General features: G+C 37.6%; 1 protein-coding gene across 6 annotated transcripts in view; it reads right to left on the reverse strand.

Annotated features, from left to right (window-relative positions):
- The window catches only part of LOC150091205 (voltage-dependent calcium channel subunit alpha-2/delta-3-like), a 1918419-nt gene that overhangs the window by 173902 nt on the left and 1726262 nt on the right, over window positions 1-18255 (reverse strand). For 5 of the 6 annotated variants that reach the window (XM_090374703.1, XM_090374689.1, XM_090374699.1 and 2 more), the window contains one exon: window positions 15997-16067. The exons of the other annotated variant lie outside the window; for it this stretch is intronic. In XM_090374703.1, the coding sequence (XP_090230829.1) occupies window positions 15997-16067 (71 nt within the window). The remainder of the gene's footprint in view (window positions 1-15996; window positions 16068-18255) is intronic. 6 annotated transcript variants of the gene reach the window in all.

Raw genomic sequence — 18255 nt, forward strand, 5'->3', positions numbered from 1 at the left:
AATAATATGCAGGAATTTTAAAAGCAGGAATAAGGAGGTGACAGGTTAAATCTCTTATGGCAATGGTCAGGTCACACCTTGAGTACTGCATCTGGAGGCCTCATTTTAGGAAGGATGCAGAGCTGCTGGGAAATGAGATTTCTCTTACCAAGAAGGCTTAAGTTCGGCAAATTGCAGTGTCTGGAGACTAGGCACCTGCGAGGTGATCTGATTAAGGTGTATAAGGCCTCGAATGGTTTGTTCAAGATCAATGCTGGTGGAATTCTTCCTTTTACTCAGATTATGCACCTGAGGTGGGCATAATCTGAGTAAAATTGAAAATCTAAATTGAAATTGAGGAAAGACAGTTGCATAAAAGATGTGAGGAATTTGCCTTTAGCCAGCAAATGGTTGACTGCTGGAACAAACTTCTATCTGTTGTTATGGAAGTTTATAGCTTAAATAAATTCAAAGAAGAACTGGAAACACTTTTGAAGCAAATGAATAGGTAAAATGGAAAGGCTTTTTTTTTTCTTTTTTTTTTTTTTCTTTTGGCTGATGCTGCATAAGCTTGCTTTCTTGCATAATATGCCTCTGCTAATGTTAATGCTAATAATATTCTAATAAAATATTATACTGTAATAATAATAAAATTAATACGGTCTAATATACTAAGTTATCAAGATTCTTGCAAAATATTTAAACATATAAAACTTCCCAATGAGATTTCTCTAAATTTCCTGCCAGATTCAAATGATCAATCATATTGTGATCATGAATTAAATAATTAATGAATAATGTAACAAACAATAAAAAATAAAGCGCAACGTTTATTAAATTCTTCAAATTTGAACATGCAAAAAAAAAAAAAAAAACTAGTCAGAACATGTATTCCATTCTTTGGAGAAATACAACAAATACATAAGGCTATTCTTATCCATGACAAAAAGTCTTCTGCTTTTAATAAGAGTATAAGTCAAGTAACAGATAATAAAATATTTCTGATGTTATATGAAAATTTTAAGATTTACAGGACTTAAATTGTAGAGTTTATTGTCAAAAATTCTTCCTCTTTCCACTCAAGGGAACAAATTAAAGTGGCTTATATTATTCTTTATTTAAATAAACAGCTGAAAACTATTGTATGTACATGACAATAAACATAACTTCAAACCTTTATTTTCAAGAATAAATGCTATTTATGTAACAGAGCCTGAGCTTTATTCCTAATCCCAGGGACTCACATTTGGTGAGCATGGGCTTGGCACACCCATGGTCCTGAGCTGTATATCATCATTCTTCTCTTTCTTGTTGATTCCCTTCTACTTCTGCCTCTTGTCTCTCTCTCTCTTTCTCTCGGGGTAAATCAATAATTTTTTGTTTTTAGCTGGTGCAGCAAAAGGCTTCCTTGCACCATATTGGTTAATAATAATAATAGTAATAATAAGAAAATCAGTACAATAACATAAAATTGTGTATTATAGGCCTAATGGCTGTGATGAGCATAATGAACTATAGAGAGAAATAGAGTGTGTTTTCAGTCACTTTCCAGATAGTGACCGAAACTTGTGGGTTGGTTGCTCACATACCATGGAGGCAACAAAAGGATGCTTTACCCTTGACAATATTATATCTTTAAGTAAATCCCACATCTGCACATCGCACTGTGATCACTGCTACTTAGTGGGTCTTTTACCTTCAGATTGTTATATCATGAAGAATAGCTGCTGTGATCGGATCAAGAATACTGCTTTTGCTTCCGTAAGTGTGACTACACTGATCTTAGGCAGTTTTAAATTCTATGCAGTGGAACAAACTGATGATGTTACCAATCTTACTTGAAATTCTAAATGGGAAAAATTCAGGCAAGTAATAATGGAAGCATCTCACAGCAACTGAGGAATACTGTTCAAGGCTTAGACCTAAATGGATGTCAGATGAACTAATAAGACATGTGGCAGAGAAGAAAAAATGCATTAGCATTAGTAGAGGCATTTGATGCAAGAAAGCAAGCTTATGCAGCATCAGCCAAAAAAAAAAAAAAAAAAAAAACCACTTCCATTTCACCCCTCTGTTCGTTCAAAATACCTGTCCAGCTGAGCCTTAAACTTATTTAGGCTATCAACTTCCACGACAAGGGATGGAAGTCTGTTCCACCAACCAACCACCCACATTAGATATATATAAATTATCAGGTGATACAGAAGACTATGGTAGATATAAACTAATCTGAATTCAAGTCACAAAGGTTAGGCAGGCTAAGGCAGATTATGAGAAGTCTTTGGCAAAGAACGCAAAGAAAAACAGCAAAGTTTAAACACTAGAAGAAAGGGGATGAATCATATTGGTCCAACTGATATTAATGGTTTAATTGTTGATGATCCTGTTCAAGTTGCTCACAAACTGAATAGATATTTTGCATCAACATTCATACATGAGGAATTCTTTGGGGAAGAGGATGCTAGAAGTTTATCAAGCTCTTTATCAATGATTTTATGATAAGTGAGAAGAAAGTGGAAAAGAAATTGTTGAAGTTAAACATAAAAAGGGTATCTGGGGTGGATGAGGTCTATTGAATTATACTAAGGAAGATAGAAAAGGCAGTAAGCAAACCCTTAGCCATAATTATGAGAACATCTTTGGATTCAGTGGAGGGGCCCAGTTTACAAAGGGGGATCAAAAGTGATATTCGTACTTACAGATCTGTTAGCTTAATTGCTGTTCCAGCATAAATAATGGAGTCACTGGTTAAAGAAGTAATGCAAGACCATCTTGACAGAATGCACTTACAGTGCAGTCATCACAGCATGGATTTGTTAATGGACAGTGTTGTCTAACCAATCTGATTGGATATTATGATGCAGTAATAAAATAACTGGATGCAAAAAAACAGTTTTGATATCATATACTTCAAAACAGTAGATCCTCCACTTATGCAAGGGTTCTGTTCTCCAGAAACCTTGCACACTTGAAATTTTCACAAATGGAACTTAAGAAACAATAAAAAATAGAGGATTACATTCTAAGATCTATTTCAAACTTCTATACAAGTTTTTTATAAGTTCTAATATTAATATTAATTATGTAAGATAATACAAATAGCATATGATTAAAACAAAGTTTAGAATAAACAAGTTTATTTACTTAAAAACTAAAAAAAAAGTTATATAATGTTTAAATACTAATTGGAGTCTATTGGCAATGGGTGTACTGTGCCAGGAGTTCCTGTTTCTGAAATGGTGTTTATGAACTAGAAGCCTGGTTGACTGAAAAAGTCTAGCATCATTAGCTGTTGGGCTTTCTTCTTCAGTTCAGCCAATATTAGATTATATGGAGCCAGCATGCTGTTACGAGCATAGCCGGCATCAAAATTTTGCAAAAAATCCATGCCATCTTGGAACATCTTTAGCACCTTCTGTAGGTTGGAAACGGTTAAGAGGTTCACAGGTGGCAGAGGTGCAATATCATTCTCTTATTTCTGCTCTTTTACTTTTGCTTCGCACTTTAACAGTTCTTCTACAGACAACTCCTCTTTTTTTGTACACCATGATAATATCAAGCTGAAGGTCATCAAAGCCTTTGCGATCATGCTATTTCCCATGTGTTACCAATTCAGCAATGTCTTCCACAACTGCTTCTTCGATGTCCACTGCTGGCTGTTGCATGTGAATATATTCTGCCCACAGTTTTGGTTTTTTGCTTTTTTTTTTTTTTTTTTTTAGGAGCATTAGCAATTAAGGCCATATTGCTCCGGGGATATGCGGTGGTCATTCCCTGACCTGTCCGCATCCTCCATATTTGGTGGTCATGGGCTCGAACCCCAGTCTAATCAAGAAGCGTGTGCTACGCACTGACGCTCCTGCTCACCTGGCTACAGAGGCACCTTTCCAATGCATTCAATGTAGCATTCAAACAAGCATTCAATGTAGATTCTTTTATGTCTGCCCATATGCCATAAATGTTGTTAATTGCATCCATGAGTGTGTGTAAGACTTCAAAAAAAAAGAAGAGGCATGAAGATTTACTTTTGGATTTTCTAAGGCATCAAACACTGCATTAAAGGTTTGCTTTAAATATAATTTTTTAAATGTGGAAATGATGCCTTGTTCCATTGGTTTAATCAATGAAGTTGTGTTTGGAGAAAAAAAACACCACTTTAACGTTTTTTTTTTTTTTTCATGATTTCCAGGTTTGCAAATGAACTGGGCAATTATAAGTTAACAACAGTGTCCCTTATATTGAAAATTCTGCCTTTTACAATATTGTTAAAATTCTGGGCAAAGCCCTTCACAAACCAGTCATTGAACATTTGTCCTGTCATCCTCCATGCTTGGCTATTGAATCTCCAGTGGATAGGTAGGCTACTTTAAAAAAAAAAAAATTTTTAAACTTTTTTAAAATCTCTGACTATAAATTAAAAGGGGCTTGCATTTAAAATCTCCTTAAAATTTTCGCAGAATAGCAGTGTTAACTGCTATTCTGTGACTTCTAGAGACCTTGAATCCATCCTGGAGCCTTTGCTTCTTTCCTTAGAAATAAAGTTCCTTCCTGGTGTCCTCTTCCAGTACAGACCTGTCTCATCTGCATTAAATGCCTGCTTCAGTGAGTAGCCTTCCCTCCAGATTAAATTTAACAATTAATTCGGCAAAACCTTTTCCAACTTAGTATAATTTTTTGACCATTTCAAATATCGCTTTGTAATTAATTTCATCAATTATATATGTATGGCACCTCCGTAGCCAGGTGTGCAGGAGCAGGAGCAGCAGCAGCAGCAGTGCATAGCACACGCTTCTTGATTAGACCGGGGTTCGAGCCTGTGACCACCAAATACAGAGGCTCCGGAAAGGTCGGGAATGACCATTGCATATCCCAGGAGCAATATGGCCTTAGTTGCTAATGCTCCTAAAAACCAAATAACAACAACAACAATAGCATTAGCATATGATGCAAGAAAGCAAGCTTATGCAGCATCAGCCAGAAGAAGGAAAAAAAAAAAAAAAAACAAACTTCCACTTCACCCCTCCATTCGTTCGAAATACCTGTCCAGCTAAGCCTTAAATTTATTTAGGCTATCAACTTCCACAACAAGGGATGGAAGTCTGTTCCACCAACCAACTACCCGCTGGCTAAAGGCAAATTTCCGGACATCTGTCCTATATCTGTCTTTCCTCAATTTGAATTTATGCCCTCTCAGGTGATTATTCTGAGCAAGAGGCAGAATCCCATCAGCATTGAGCATGCTAAAACCATTCAAGGCTTTATACACCTCTAACAGATCACCTCGCCGGTGCCTAGTCTCCAGATACTGTAATTTACAAAACTTAAGCCTTTCTTTGTAAGAGCAACCCTTCGTTCCATTCATTAACCTTGTTACCCTTCTCTGTATTCGTTCCAGCAGCTTAACATCCTTCTTGAAACGAGGCCTCCAGACCTGTATACAGTACTCAAGGTGTGGCCTGACCATCGCCTTATACAATGGAATAATCACCTCCTTATCCCTGCTAGAAAAATTCCGGTATATCATTGATAAGACACCATGAGCTACTCTTGCAGCCCATCTGCACTGCTCAGAGAACTTCATATCTGCCTGCACAATTACCCCAAGGACCTTTTCATTCTCTATCACTGTCAGTGTAGTACCACAAAGTTGATACGTTGCTCTGTTTCCCATATGTATTACTTTACAGTTGTCAATGTTAAACTTCATTTGCCACCTCTCAGCCCATCTGCTCAACCTTTCCAGATCTTATTGCAGCAGCATAGCGTCAGTAGTGTTCTTAACAATCCTGCCAACTTTTGTCTGCAAACTTGGACAGTAAGCTTGATATACCATCATCAATATTATTTATAAATACAGAAAACAATAATGGACCCCTGAGGGACTCCACTGATAACATTAGTCCACGATGAGCAGTGTCCATTGATTACCACTCTGTCTTCTCCCCCTCAACCACCCCATTATCCATAGCAGCAACTTGCCTCCAACGCCACACTGCTCCAATTTGTGCAGCAGTCTTCCATGTGCAACAGTATCAAAAGCGTTTCTAAGATCCAAGTATATAATATCAAAGTAATTCCCTGCATCCAGTTCTTTTGTGACTGCATCATAGTATCCAATCAAATTGGTCAGGCAAGACTTCCCCTTAACAAAACCATGCTGTGTCCGAGCTACTACAGATTGGTCCTTGAGGTTGTTACTGACATTCAATCAGATATGCCAGACAAGCTGTACTTGCTACCTGGGAGTCTAAAACGCTGATGAAACTGATATTCTGGTGAAACTCAAGTCAAGTGGACCCAATTTCGGCAAAGTCCAGATGGTCTGTGACAGCCAAATCCTCTGCTTACACCTTCACGATGGTGGGACTGTTAGTAATCCTGGGTATAACCTCCATGCAAAAGTACATGGTGGGTGACCACCCAGGTGTGAACCAACGTAAGCAGGGGTTGAGGTGTGGCACCCACACCACGTGGAGGAACGCCACCCCTCTATATTACCAGGCAGAACTACGTGGTAGATGACTCTCATCAACCAGTGAAATATCACCACTTTGCTTATTGAAGGCTTGAAGTGGTGGAACCCATGTTTAGTCTCTAGAGCTAAGTTCCGGCCAACACTTCCCTATCTCTTCCATCATGCAGTATGATTGATGACTTTTGAGGTTATGATGAATGTTGTGGCGAGATCCAATATTCCTTACATTTCGAGGGTACAGCTCTAAAATGGTGTTTGCAGGCCGGCCGCTAGTTAGTACACTGGATCGAACCTATTGGTAACTCTCTAGGAGGCTTCCGGATCAGCTAGTGTATAATCTTGCTACTTCTACTCTGCCAGATAGTGACTGGAGGGAGTCCGAGTAGTGCGTATGCGGGGAGCATTGTCGAGGCCACGTTATGTCAAGGATCTGGGTATATTCTTACCACGTGTACGTCATATCCAAAAATTTCATTACTTCATGCAGCATGTCCCACCCACTTTTTCTTACTATTGAATACACCATGAATTGTCAAACTAATAGAGCAAGCTTATCTGCGAAAACATCTAATCCTCCCAAGGACTTCCTAATTCATTTCACAAATATACGTGGTCTCAGTACTAATCTCAATGATGTCCATTTCCACTTGCAGTCTGCCAAACCCCATGTACTTTTTCTGACAGAATCTCAGTTATCGGTTGATTCAACTACTGCTCATCTCAGATGCCCAAATTATTTACTGTATGATTCCTTTCCCCTCAAAGGTGGTACTTGTGCATATGTCCGTTCTGATATTCCCTGTCAGAGACTTGGCAATTTGGAATCTCCTCTCTTTGATCTTCTCTGGCTTAAAATCTCTCTTCCTCATTGTGTCAAATTCATATGTTGTCTCTACCGTTCTCCCAACTCCACTAATCACTTGGAGCTCTTTGACTTCCTCTCTTTGCAACTTGACTTTCTCCAGTCCAACTTTCCTAACAGTGTGGTAATTTTCCTTGGTGATTTTAATGTTCACAACTCCAGCTGGCTTCCGTTTTCTAGTCACAAAGACCCAGCAGGTCGAGGTGCTGAGGCTTTTGCAATTACTAACGACCTAGCACAGATTGTTCATTTACCTACAGGAATACCGGACAATCCTAATCAAACAGCCAATACGCTTGATCTTTTTCTCACAAACAACCCTTCTAAGTACACGGTCGAAGTGAGAGGTCCTTTAGGCATTTCAGATCACAACTTGGTGATTGTCTCTTCTCCAATGGAACCTTTATCTCATGGCTATTCCCAACCTCATGTTGTTTGGCATTACAAGAATGCAAAATGGGATGACCTGAGAGACTTCTTTTCTTCTTTTTCTTGGTCGGATTACTGTTTCAAAACTTCTGATGTCAACGTTTGCTCAGATCGTGTCAGTGAAATTATTCTTGCAGGAATGGAATCCTTTATCCCACACTCCACTTTAAAATCTCGTCCCTTATCTAAACCTTGGTTTTCCAATAAATGTGCTAAGGCTGTTCAAGAGAAGAATGTTGCATATTGTAATTGGCTTGTTTCTAATTCTTCAGTTTCATTTTATGCCTACACCAAAGCTCACAACAATTGTAAAGCTGTTATTAATCAGTCCAAGCTAAGAGTAGAAAACTTGCTTCTTGCCCTAATGGTAGCCGAGCATTCTGGTCTCTTGCCAAAGCTATTGGCCGCAACTTTTGCCCATCTCTGCTCCCACCTCTGTCCAAACCAGATGGTTCTGTTGTCACTTTAGCCAAGGATAAAGCTGACCTGCTAGCATCCCATTTTTCTTCCAGCTCATGTATTAATGATCTTGGTAAAACACCTCCCACAATTCTCAACACGCTCCATTCAATGCCTCCTGTGGTCTTCCGTCAAAGGATATCAGAAGGATTTTGATGAATCTTGATGCTAAGAAAGCTCCAGGTCCTGATGGTATTTCTCCACTTGTTCTCAAAACCTGTGCTCCTGAACTTACTCCTATTCTTTGCCGCCTTTTTTCACTTTCTTATTCCAAAGGTGTTTTTCCTTCTGCTTGGAAATTTGCTCATATCCAGCCAGTTCCTAAAAAGGGTGACAAATCAATCCCATCCAATTATCGTCCCATTGCAATTACTTCTACACTTTCTAAAGTAATGGAGAAATCAATTAACCGCCAACTCTTAAACTACCTAGAAACCTTCCATCTGATCAAGGATCGCCAGTATGGATTCCGTCAGTGTCGATCCATTGGTGATATTCTGGGTTAGCATTAGCATTAGTAGAGGCATATGTGCAAGAAAGCAAGCTTATTCAGCATCGAACAAAAAAAAAAAAAAAAACACACCACTCCCATTTCACCCCTCCGTTCGTTCGAAATACCTGTCCAGTTGAGCCTTAAATTTGTTTAGGCTATCAACTTCAACAACAAGTGACGGAAGTCGGTTCCACCAACGAACCACCCGCTGGCCAAAGGCAAATTTCCGCACATCTATCCGACATCCGTCCTTCCTCAATTTGAATTTATGCTCTCTGAGGTGATTATTTTGAGCAAGATGAAGAATCCCATTGGCATTGAGCATGCTCAAACCATTCAAAGCCTTATACACCTCTATCAGATCACCTCGCCGGTGCCTAGTCTCCAGACTCTGTAATTTGCAAAACTTAAGCCTTTCTTTGTAAGAGCAACCCTTTGTTCCATTCACTAATCTTGTTGCCCTTCTCTGTACCCGTTCCAGCAGCTCTACATCCTTCTTGAAACGGCGCCTCCGTAGCCAGGTGGGAAGGAGCAGCAGTGCATAGCACATGCTTCTTGATTAGACCGGGGTTCGAGCCTATCACCACCAAATACAGACGATGTGGAAAGGTCAGGGAATGACCACCGCATATCCCGGAGCAATATGGCCTTAGTTGCTAATGCTCCTAAAAACCAAATAACTAACTAACTAACTATCCTTCTTGAAATGAGGCCTCCAGACCTGTATACAGTACTCAAGATGTGGCCTAACTATAATGTATAATTGCCTTATACATGGGAATAATCACCTCCTTATCCCTGCTAGAAAAATTCCTGTATATCATTGACAAGACACCATGAGCTACTCTTGTAGCTCGTCTGCACTGCTCAGAGAACTTCATATCTGCCTGCACAATTACCCCCAGGTCCTTTTCATTCTCCACCACTGTCAGTGTAGTACTGCAGAGTTGATACGTTGCTCTGGGCTTACTGTTTCCCATATGTAGTACTTTCCATTTGTCAATGTTAAACTTCATTTGCCACCTCTCAGCCCATTTGTTCAACCTTTCCAGATCCTGTTGCAGCAGCATAGCGTCAGTGGTGTCCTTAACAACCCTGCCAACCTTTGTATCATCTGCAAACTTGGACATTAAACTTGATATCCCATCATCAATATCATTCATAAACACCGAAAACAACAACGGACCCAACACTGAACCCTGAGGAACTCCACTAATAACATTAGTCCACGTTGAGCAGTGTCCATTGACACTGCTCAACGAAAACAAAAACCCTTCCCTTTACCTCTGATGATAGTTACCTCCTTGAGTAAATCCCACTTCAACACACTGTGATCACTGCCACCTAGTGGTTCATTTATCTGCAGATTCTTAATGCATGACGAATCACTACTGATAATCAGATCAAGAGTATTGCTCCCTCTTGTTGCCTCACAAACATGCTGATGAGAAAACAATCATCCAATAAATCCACAAAAGCCTTGCTAGTGTGCGAGTGACCAATCCACAAATTCCAGTCAATATCTGGGAAATTAAAATCCCCCATTATAAGACTCTCTGATTTACTGGCCAACTCTATTTCCCTGTACAATATCTTATTATACTCATCAGAGTCATTAGGCCTATAGCACACTCCTACTCTCAATTTTAATTTCCCTATGCTTATGTCACACCAAATTGACTCGACACTGCTCTGTTCATCGATGTCGACTGGCTTCACTTCCTTGGACTTTATGTGTTTCTTAACTAATAGCATAACCCCTCCTCCCCTCCTGTCCTGTCTATCCTTTCTATACACATTGTATTCCCCAAATTCCAGTTCCACATTCCTTCTATCTGTGTGACACCACGTCTCTGATATCCCAACAATATCTGCCTTTGATGTTTTGAGCAATACCTCAAATTCATCAAATTTATTTACCAAACTCCTAGCATTGGTGTACACGCAGGTATACATGCACCTGTTTCTATTCTTGGCTACCCTAACACAACCCATGTGTTTACTTGTACTGCAATGACTCACAGCAGTCTCTGAAATATCCTGCATCTTGTTTTTCAGGCTTCTGCTCATTCTAATAGAAGCAGTGCAAGAATCTCTTTCACCTCTGCCAGTGGCTACTGTTAATCTATTAGTCCTTGTATCCCCCCCCCAACTAGCAGTTTTCTGACCCACCTAACTCTGCCTCGACAGCATCAGCAAAAATTCTTGCACCCTTTCTATTTAAGTGTATCCCATCCCTGTAGAAGCAATCTCTCCTGTTAACAAGTACAGTCCAGGCTGAAAAAAATTCTACCCCTTGAGCCTTGCACAATCCCTCTAGGGCCGAATTGACCGACAAGGCTCTCATCATATACTCCCTCCTATCGTGTCTGGGCAGGATTGCACACACTTTCAAATTCAACCCTAATTCACGGCTTTTTTCAACAGTGACCTGTACTTGCTAAGTAATTCCGTCGGTCTTCTACTCTTAATATCATTTAGTGCCAACGTGTACAACTATATCACCTTTTGTGCCCTTAAAAGATGATATCCGCTCTACAACGTCATCAACCTTTGCCCCTGGCAGACATACCCTGGTCCTATTCCACCTATCCTTTTTACAAAGCATGTTCCCCGCTTCCCTGACAATAGAGTCACCAACTACTAGTTCCTGTGGGACCAGCGCATTCTGCCTAGGGGGCTGCCTCTGTGTTGCCTGATGACCAATGGCAAGCTCTGGCATTGATGTGGGCAGCTGAGAGCTTGATGGGCCCCTCAATTTATTTCTTTCGAGGGCATCCACACTGTCCTTCAAGCTCTCATAAAGGCCCATAAGAACGCTGAGTTGTCGCCTGATTTCCTTGCACTACTTACATTGTGCACACACAAAGACATCCCCCTCGGCAGTATCATGTCCCGTACCTGACTGCTCCGCAAACATCAAGCAAACAGTGCATTTTAAAAGACTGTGATTCAGAGGGCAACTGCCCCCCCCCCAGTTCTCCCCTGAACCACAGCACTCCCATTAGCTTGAGCCTTTTGCTTTGCTGCTCTGGTCTGAGTCATGATTCCGATTTAATTCAATAAAATTTAAAAAGAAAATTAAATCCTTAAGTTATATCCCAAACAGTTATAACGCTATATTTATTTTTTCGGTATCTAGTGTTATCTACGAGTTTGCTTTATATAACTTCCGTATCACGTGTACCACTATAGTTATGTATTAATTATTTGTTACGATTAAGTCGTTATATATATAGAGTTGCGTTACCCATTTATGGACTAATTCAATGTAAAGGTTCGGTGAAACACAAGGAGTTGCTCTTGACATCTCAAAGGCGATCTCATCGATCGTGTTTGGCATACAGGTCTTTTAAACAAGCTTCCATCTTATGGTTTGCCAACTGTTTTTTGTAATTGGTTATCCAGTTTTCTCTCGGATTGCTCACTGAGGGTGATGGTAGATGGCTCTCTGTCTTCTAACTTCTCCACTAATGCCGGTGTCCCCCAAGGTTCAATTCTTTCCCCCACTCTTTTCCTCTTGTATATTAATAACCTTCCATTGACTGGAAATCCTATCCATGGTTTTGCCAATGATAGCACATTGCATTCAACTTTCCATTTTGACAAACCTTGTCCTGCTCAATCAGCTTCAACTTCTCGAAAATCTGCTACCAATTCCTTAAATGCCGATCTTCAGGTAATTCTCCAGTGGAGCAAAGACAACTTAGTTGATTTCAACCCTTCTAAAACTCAGTCTTGTCTTATATCTCACAAAAAGGATTCTTCTGCTCCTATGCTTATCTTTAGTGACACTCCGATTTCTAGGCAAAATGATATATCTCTTTTGGGGATTACCCTGACTTCTAATCTCTCTTGGCACAAGCACATTACAAATATTGCTTTCTCTGCATCTAAAAAACTTGGTTTTCTCTTTCGCTCTCGGCGTTACTTTTCTTCCAAACAGCTGCTCACTCTGTATAAATCGCAAATCCACCCTGTTATGGAATATTGTTCCGACATCTGGGGTGGTGCCCCAAAACCTCTCTCAGGCTTCTTGATTCCATTCAGAAGAGGGCAGTTAGGTTAATTAATGATTCATCTCTAACAGAGTCTCTCCACTCGCTTTCTCAGACGTATTGTTTCTGCTGCATGCCTCTTCTACAGATACTTCCATGGGCAGTGTTCTTCTGAACTGGCTTCTATAATTCCCGCTCTCTCTTTCAAAACAGTCCAAACACGTGCTGCCACCAGCCAACATCCATTTACTGTCCAACTTCAAACCCACAGAACCAACTTTTCATCTTCCTGATTTATTCATTCAACTGCCGTTTTCTGGAACAACCTTCCTTCGTACGTATTTTCTGAAAATTACAATCTACAGAAGTTCAAGTCCAATGTCAACAAATATCTTCTTTCGTCTTCTCAACCTCCAACCCAAGCACGGTACTAAGTACTATAGGTTTTAATACCTCTCGTGTTTGGAGTTCACATAAAAAAAAAAAAAATAAATAATAAATAACTGAAGTCTTGTCTAGATGATCCTGCAGTGCTTCTTTTACCAGTGCCTCCATTAATTTTCCTAGAACAGAAGTTAAATTCACAGGTCTATAATTTCTTGTGTCAGCCTTTGATCCTCCTTTGTGAATTGGGGTCACATTTGCACATCTCCAGTCTATGGGTACCTCCCCTGAGTCCAAGGAAGCTCTCATAATTATGGCTAAGGGTTTGCTTACTTCCTTTGCTGCCTCCTTTAATATAACATATGTATGAATGGGACAAAAAAATTTACAAAACCCTATCTGAGTTTATTAAATTCCTCTTCGTACAGGGCACTATTACTATGCATCAAGAGATCAAACATTACATAAACCGAGATAAGAAATATTTGTTATATATTTGATACTTAACAGGAAAAAGAAAGAGTCAATAATATTTTCCTTCTAATTTAATCATATATTTTTTTATTTTGTTGAGGAGTAACTGTTCTATTTCACTGCTTTTATTTCTCTTACAAACAAAAACAATTAAGTTTGAAAAATCCAGATGGCAGTATATGCAACTCTTTATTTTGTAAAATTGATGTCTGGGGTGTAGTGGGTCATCAGTGATTATTTAGACAATTTTGGCTGATCAGAATTTATTAATGGTGCAAGAAAGCCTGAGGCTTATGCTGCACCAGCCAAAAAAAATTCCCAAGTTACCCTGAGAGAGAGAGAGAGAGAGAGAGAGAGAGAGAGAGAGAGAGAGAGAGAGAGAGAGAGAGAGAGAGAGAGAGAGAAGGGAATCACCAAGAAAGATGATATCCAGCTCAGGACCCTGGGTATGCCAAGCCCATACCCACCAGATGTGAGCTCCTGGGGTTAAATATGACAACCTTAAACTGTGAAATATAATCTAGATTTAAAAAATATATATAAAATGGAATATGTATTCACTTTAAAGTCTGTCTATGATATATAACAATTTGTTATATCATAGACATATTTTTTCTTTGTAAGAATATTTAAAATGAAATGAAACATGTCTGGGACTGAAATATGATAATGTGACCTAGATTTAAAAATATATATATAAAAAAATATGGAATCCATACTCGCTTTAATGTTGGTCTATGACATAACAATCTCTTATATCATATGATATAAGAGATTGTTGCCTAACATGATATAAGAGATATAAGATATGATATAAGAGATTGTTGTTTAATTAAAGCCATACTAAATAAATTTTAATTCCATATTAAATAAATTAATAAATTCCATATTAAATAAAATTAATAAATTCCATATTAAATAAATTTTAAATTGATCTAACAACAAAACTAAATTACCACCACACTTGTGATGAAATACAATAAAATGAGAAACTGCACATTAAATCGAAAATGATGTACCATTAGCATCTAAAGCAGGTTTTCAACCTTTTTTTAATAACGGCATCCCTAAGTAATTTATTTTATTTTGTGGCACTCCTACTCAATTTTCTGCCTGTTAGATCTGATTCTGTGTGTGTGTGTGTGTGTGTGTGTGTGTGTGTGTGTGTGTGTGTGTGTGTGTGTGTGTGTGTGTGTGTGTAATATTAAAAAAATATGTTACATGATAGTTATTACAATAATATAACTATAAACAAAATTACAATTCTTAATACAAATTATATATATATATATATATATATATATAATAATTTTATTCTTTATATAGAGGCACTAGATAAACATCAATTATAGATCACCACAAGATTAAAAGATACTGTACACCTTTTTATAATGAAATAAATATATATATTTAAAAAAAAAAAGTTGAAGTAACTTAAACCAAAATTACGTGGCATCCCTAGAATGTTGTTGCAGCACCCCAGTTGAAAACCGCTTGTCTAAACAATTACAGTGTATAGTTAATACTTTTTGATGTGAAACATCCTTGGGAGGCCTACTGAGTAAATCTGATCAGTTACAAAAAATCACAGAAGTGATGTCATCCGCAGCTTCCGCTAGAGGCACTTCCCATGCTCCCACCACTAGTCTGTGTTGAGCACTCGTTGTTGTTGTTATTTGGTTTTTAGGAGCATTAGCAACTAAGGCCATAATGCTCCGGGATATGCGGTGGTCATTCCCTGACCTTTCCGCGTCCTTCGTATTTGGTGGTGACGGGCTCGAACCCCGGTCTAATCAAGAAGCGTGTGCTAAGCACTGCTGCTCCTTCCCACCTGGCTACGGAGGCGCCAAGCACTCGTAATAGTGTGATTAGAGTGAGTGATGAATTTTTTGTAATTGGCATGATATCTTGAGTTCTAACTTTTTAGAATTTTTGAATAGTATGATTGCAACAATACAAATATTTTTCAACAGTTTCTTTTATTGTCTCACATTTTCGTTACATTCCATTAGTAGGCACCCCCAACAGCTGCATACGTCATTTCAACTACAAGATCAGGTACCTCAATCGATGCTGTTTTCCAGAGACATTTAGATATGCTGCAATCACAAGTATACGTCTCTTACTTTAGTTATCATAAATCCATTGCATCTTGTCTTCCAGCTGAAATTATGGAAATTTGTGAATGATCAATAAAATATTTACAATACAAAAGCTCTTTTATTTTGTAATCAATAGATACAAATCAAAATACCTAAAAGAAATGCTAAGGATGTTTCACATAAAACCATCTATGTACAAGCTCTGCACATGCGCCACTTTTTTTTTCTTTTTTGAGTTTGTTGTGAGTTAGATGACATTTGAGCCATTCCATATAATAGTTCATTTGTAAGAGATATAAATTGGTAGGTAAAAATAACATCTAAAGTGAAGACTGCCATACCTTTTATATATTCCTGAATCTATCAAGGAGTTAAATAGATCAAAATCTATCTCGCCAAAAAATTTCCCTGTCTGAAAAAAAAATTAAATTATAATAATTACTCAAGAATCAAAGAGTTTTCCCAAACAAAATATGCATAACTGGACTGAATAGTAAAATGCAAGAAGGCAAGGAAAATCATTTTTTCATTTAAATTACCATGTTTTTTTTTTATAAAGTATCATTTATTTAATAATTTGAATTACTAACAAAGTTAAAAAATAATATTATAATTAAATTTTTAATTACTCATCTTTAAAAGATAGTGTTTTTCTTTAGAGATTATGTGATTTAAATTAATTATAAAATAAATAGTGGTGGTAAAAATTATGTATGTGGAGTATAAAAATGTGTAGGATTACAAATCCACTCAATTTTACTAAACTGCATTGGGATTGAAGGAAATTATTTTTAGAAGTATTAAAAGTAATTTATAAAAAGAAAAGTTTTTCTTTTGAAAGGTGGCTGAAGCTCAAGAAGAGTTGAATGCCACAGCCTTTCAACCATTCTTGAGTTAGAGCTCAATGTGAAGTTGTCTTAAATTTTAATCATGCATGATACATAACAAAGAATTTATCATCTGAGTCTTGTCAATCAAATCCAATCTGGAATGGCTATACAAGGCTCAGTGGAGGTAGAATTTTTTTTCTCAACATGATCTGCATCTGTTGACATTATTATCAATATCAGGATTTTATCATGGGCAATTTAAGCACATAACTCTCAAGTACACAATTATCTGGTTAAAAAAGTAATACAGGACCATCTAGAAAGGAACACAGGTATAATACATTCACAGCATGGATTTGTTAAGGGGCAATCTTGTCTGACCAATTTGATCAGATACTATGAACAGTAACAAAGGAACTGAATGCTAAAAATAATTTTTAAATCATATACAGTCATCCCTCAATTTGTAAAGGGGTTACGTTCCAGGAAACCACTGCACAGTCCAAATCTGTGCAATGTGAAACATAGTTTATATGACATAAAATTATTTTTAGAAGTATTAAAAGTAATTTTTAAAAAGAAAAGTTCAAGTTTTTCTTTTTGAAAGGTGGTTGAAGCTCAAGAAGTTCTATTCTTGTACAAAAAAAAAAAAAAAAAAAAAAAAAAAGTGCAAGAAAAATTAAACTGAAAAAAAAAAAAAAAAAAAAAGTCTTTATTCAGTAAGAAAAAATTACAAAAAATAAGTCTTTATTCAGTAAGAAAAAAGAAAAAATTACAAAAAAAAAGTACATAAAATTAATCTTGCTTAAAACGTACTTCTAGATTTTTAATCTAAATTCATTGCTTCGTTGCTGTTTTGCTGTGATAAACTTGCCACAGTATTCGGCACTTTTTTGGAAAAAAATTGTTAAAAGAAAAACAGTGCGCTTAGCAGAACACTGTTTTTCTCTATAAATTTCTTCATAAGGAACTAAAGCTAATGATAAAGTTCTACAAAAATTTAAAACTCTTCTCCAAATTAGGATCCATATCCAGAACTTCTTGGCTAAGATGATTTGTAAGTCTTAAAAACTAAGCTGGTCTTTTCACGGTCAAATTTTTGTGTGCATCTTCTTTGTTTTTATAATTTTCATAATTTTTGTTATCTTTGCATTGTGTTAAAGTATCGTCCACTGATAATTGTTCTCTATAAGATTCAAGGACTTCTGTGATATCTGCTGATTCCAGTTCTTCAAATCCCTCTCCGCTAGTTATTTTGCAAATTGTCACAATCTCAACTACCTCCGGCATTTCAACCAACCGTGGCTTCTTTAATGCAGCTTTCTGGTCACAGCTTTTTTCCGCACTACATTCACTGCTGAGTATTTAACTTCACCCCACATGAACTCAATATTTTTACAACATCGAGAATTTTATAATTCTGCCAATAATCTCAATGTCTGTTTGTTATTTGGTTTTAAGGAGCATTAGCAACTAAGGCCATATTGCTCTGGGAATATGCGGTGGTCATTCTCTGACCTTTCCGCATCCTCCATATTTGGTGGTCATGGGCTGAAACCCTGGTCTAATCAAGAAGTGTGTGCTATGCACTGCTGCTCCTGCCCACCTGGGTACGGAGGCGCCCCCAATAATCTCGAGTTGAAGTTATCATCTGAGTCTTCATCAGTTATCATCTTCCATCAGTAAATTCCACCAATTGTAAAAAAGATCTTAGGAAATAAAGTTTAAAGGAGACTATAACACCTTGGTCCATCGGCTGAATTTACAAAA

The sequence above is a fragment of the Mastigoproctus giganteus genome, chromosome 1 (assembly GCF_048544385.1).
Source record: "Mastigoproctus giganteus isolate SK-2022 chromosome 1, ASM4854438v1, whole genome shotgun sequence".
Taxonomy (NCBI): Eukaryota; Metazoa; Arthropoda; class Arachnida; order Uropygi; family Thelyphonidae; genus Mastigoproctus; species Mastigoproctus giganteus.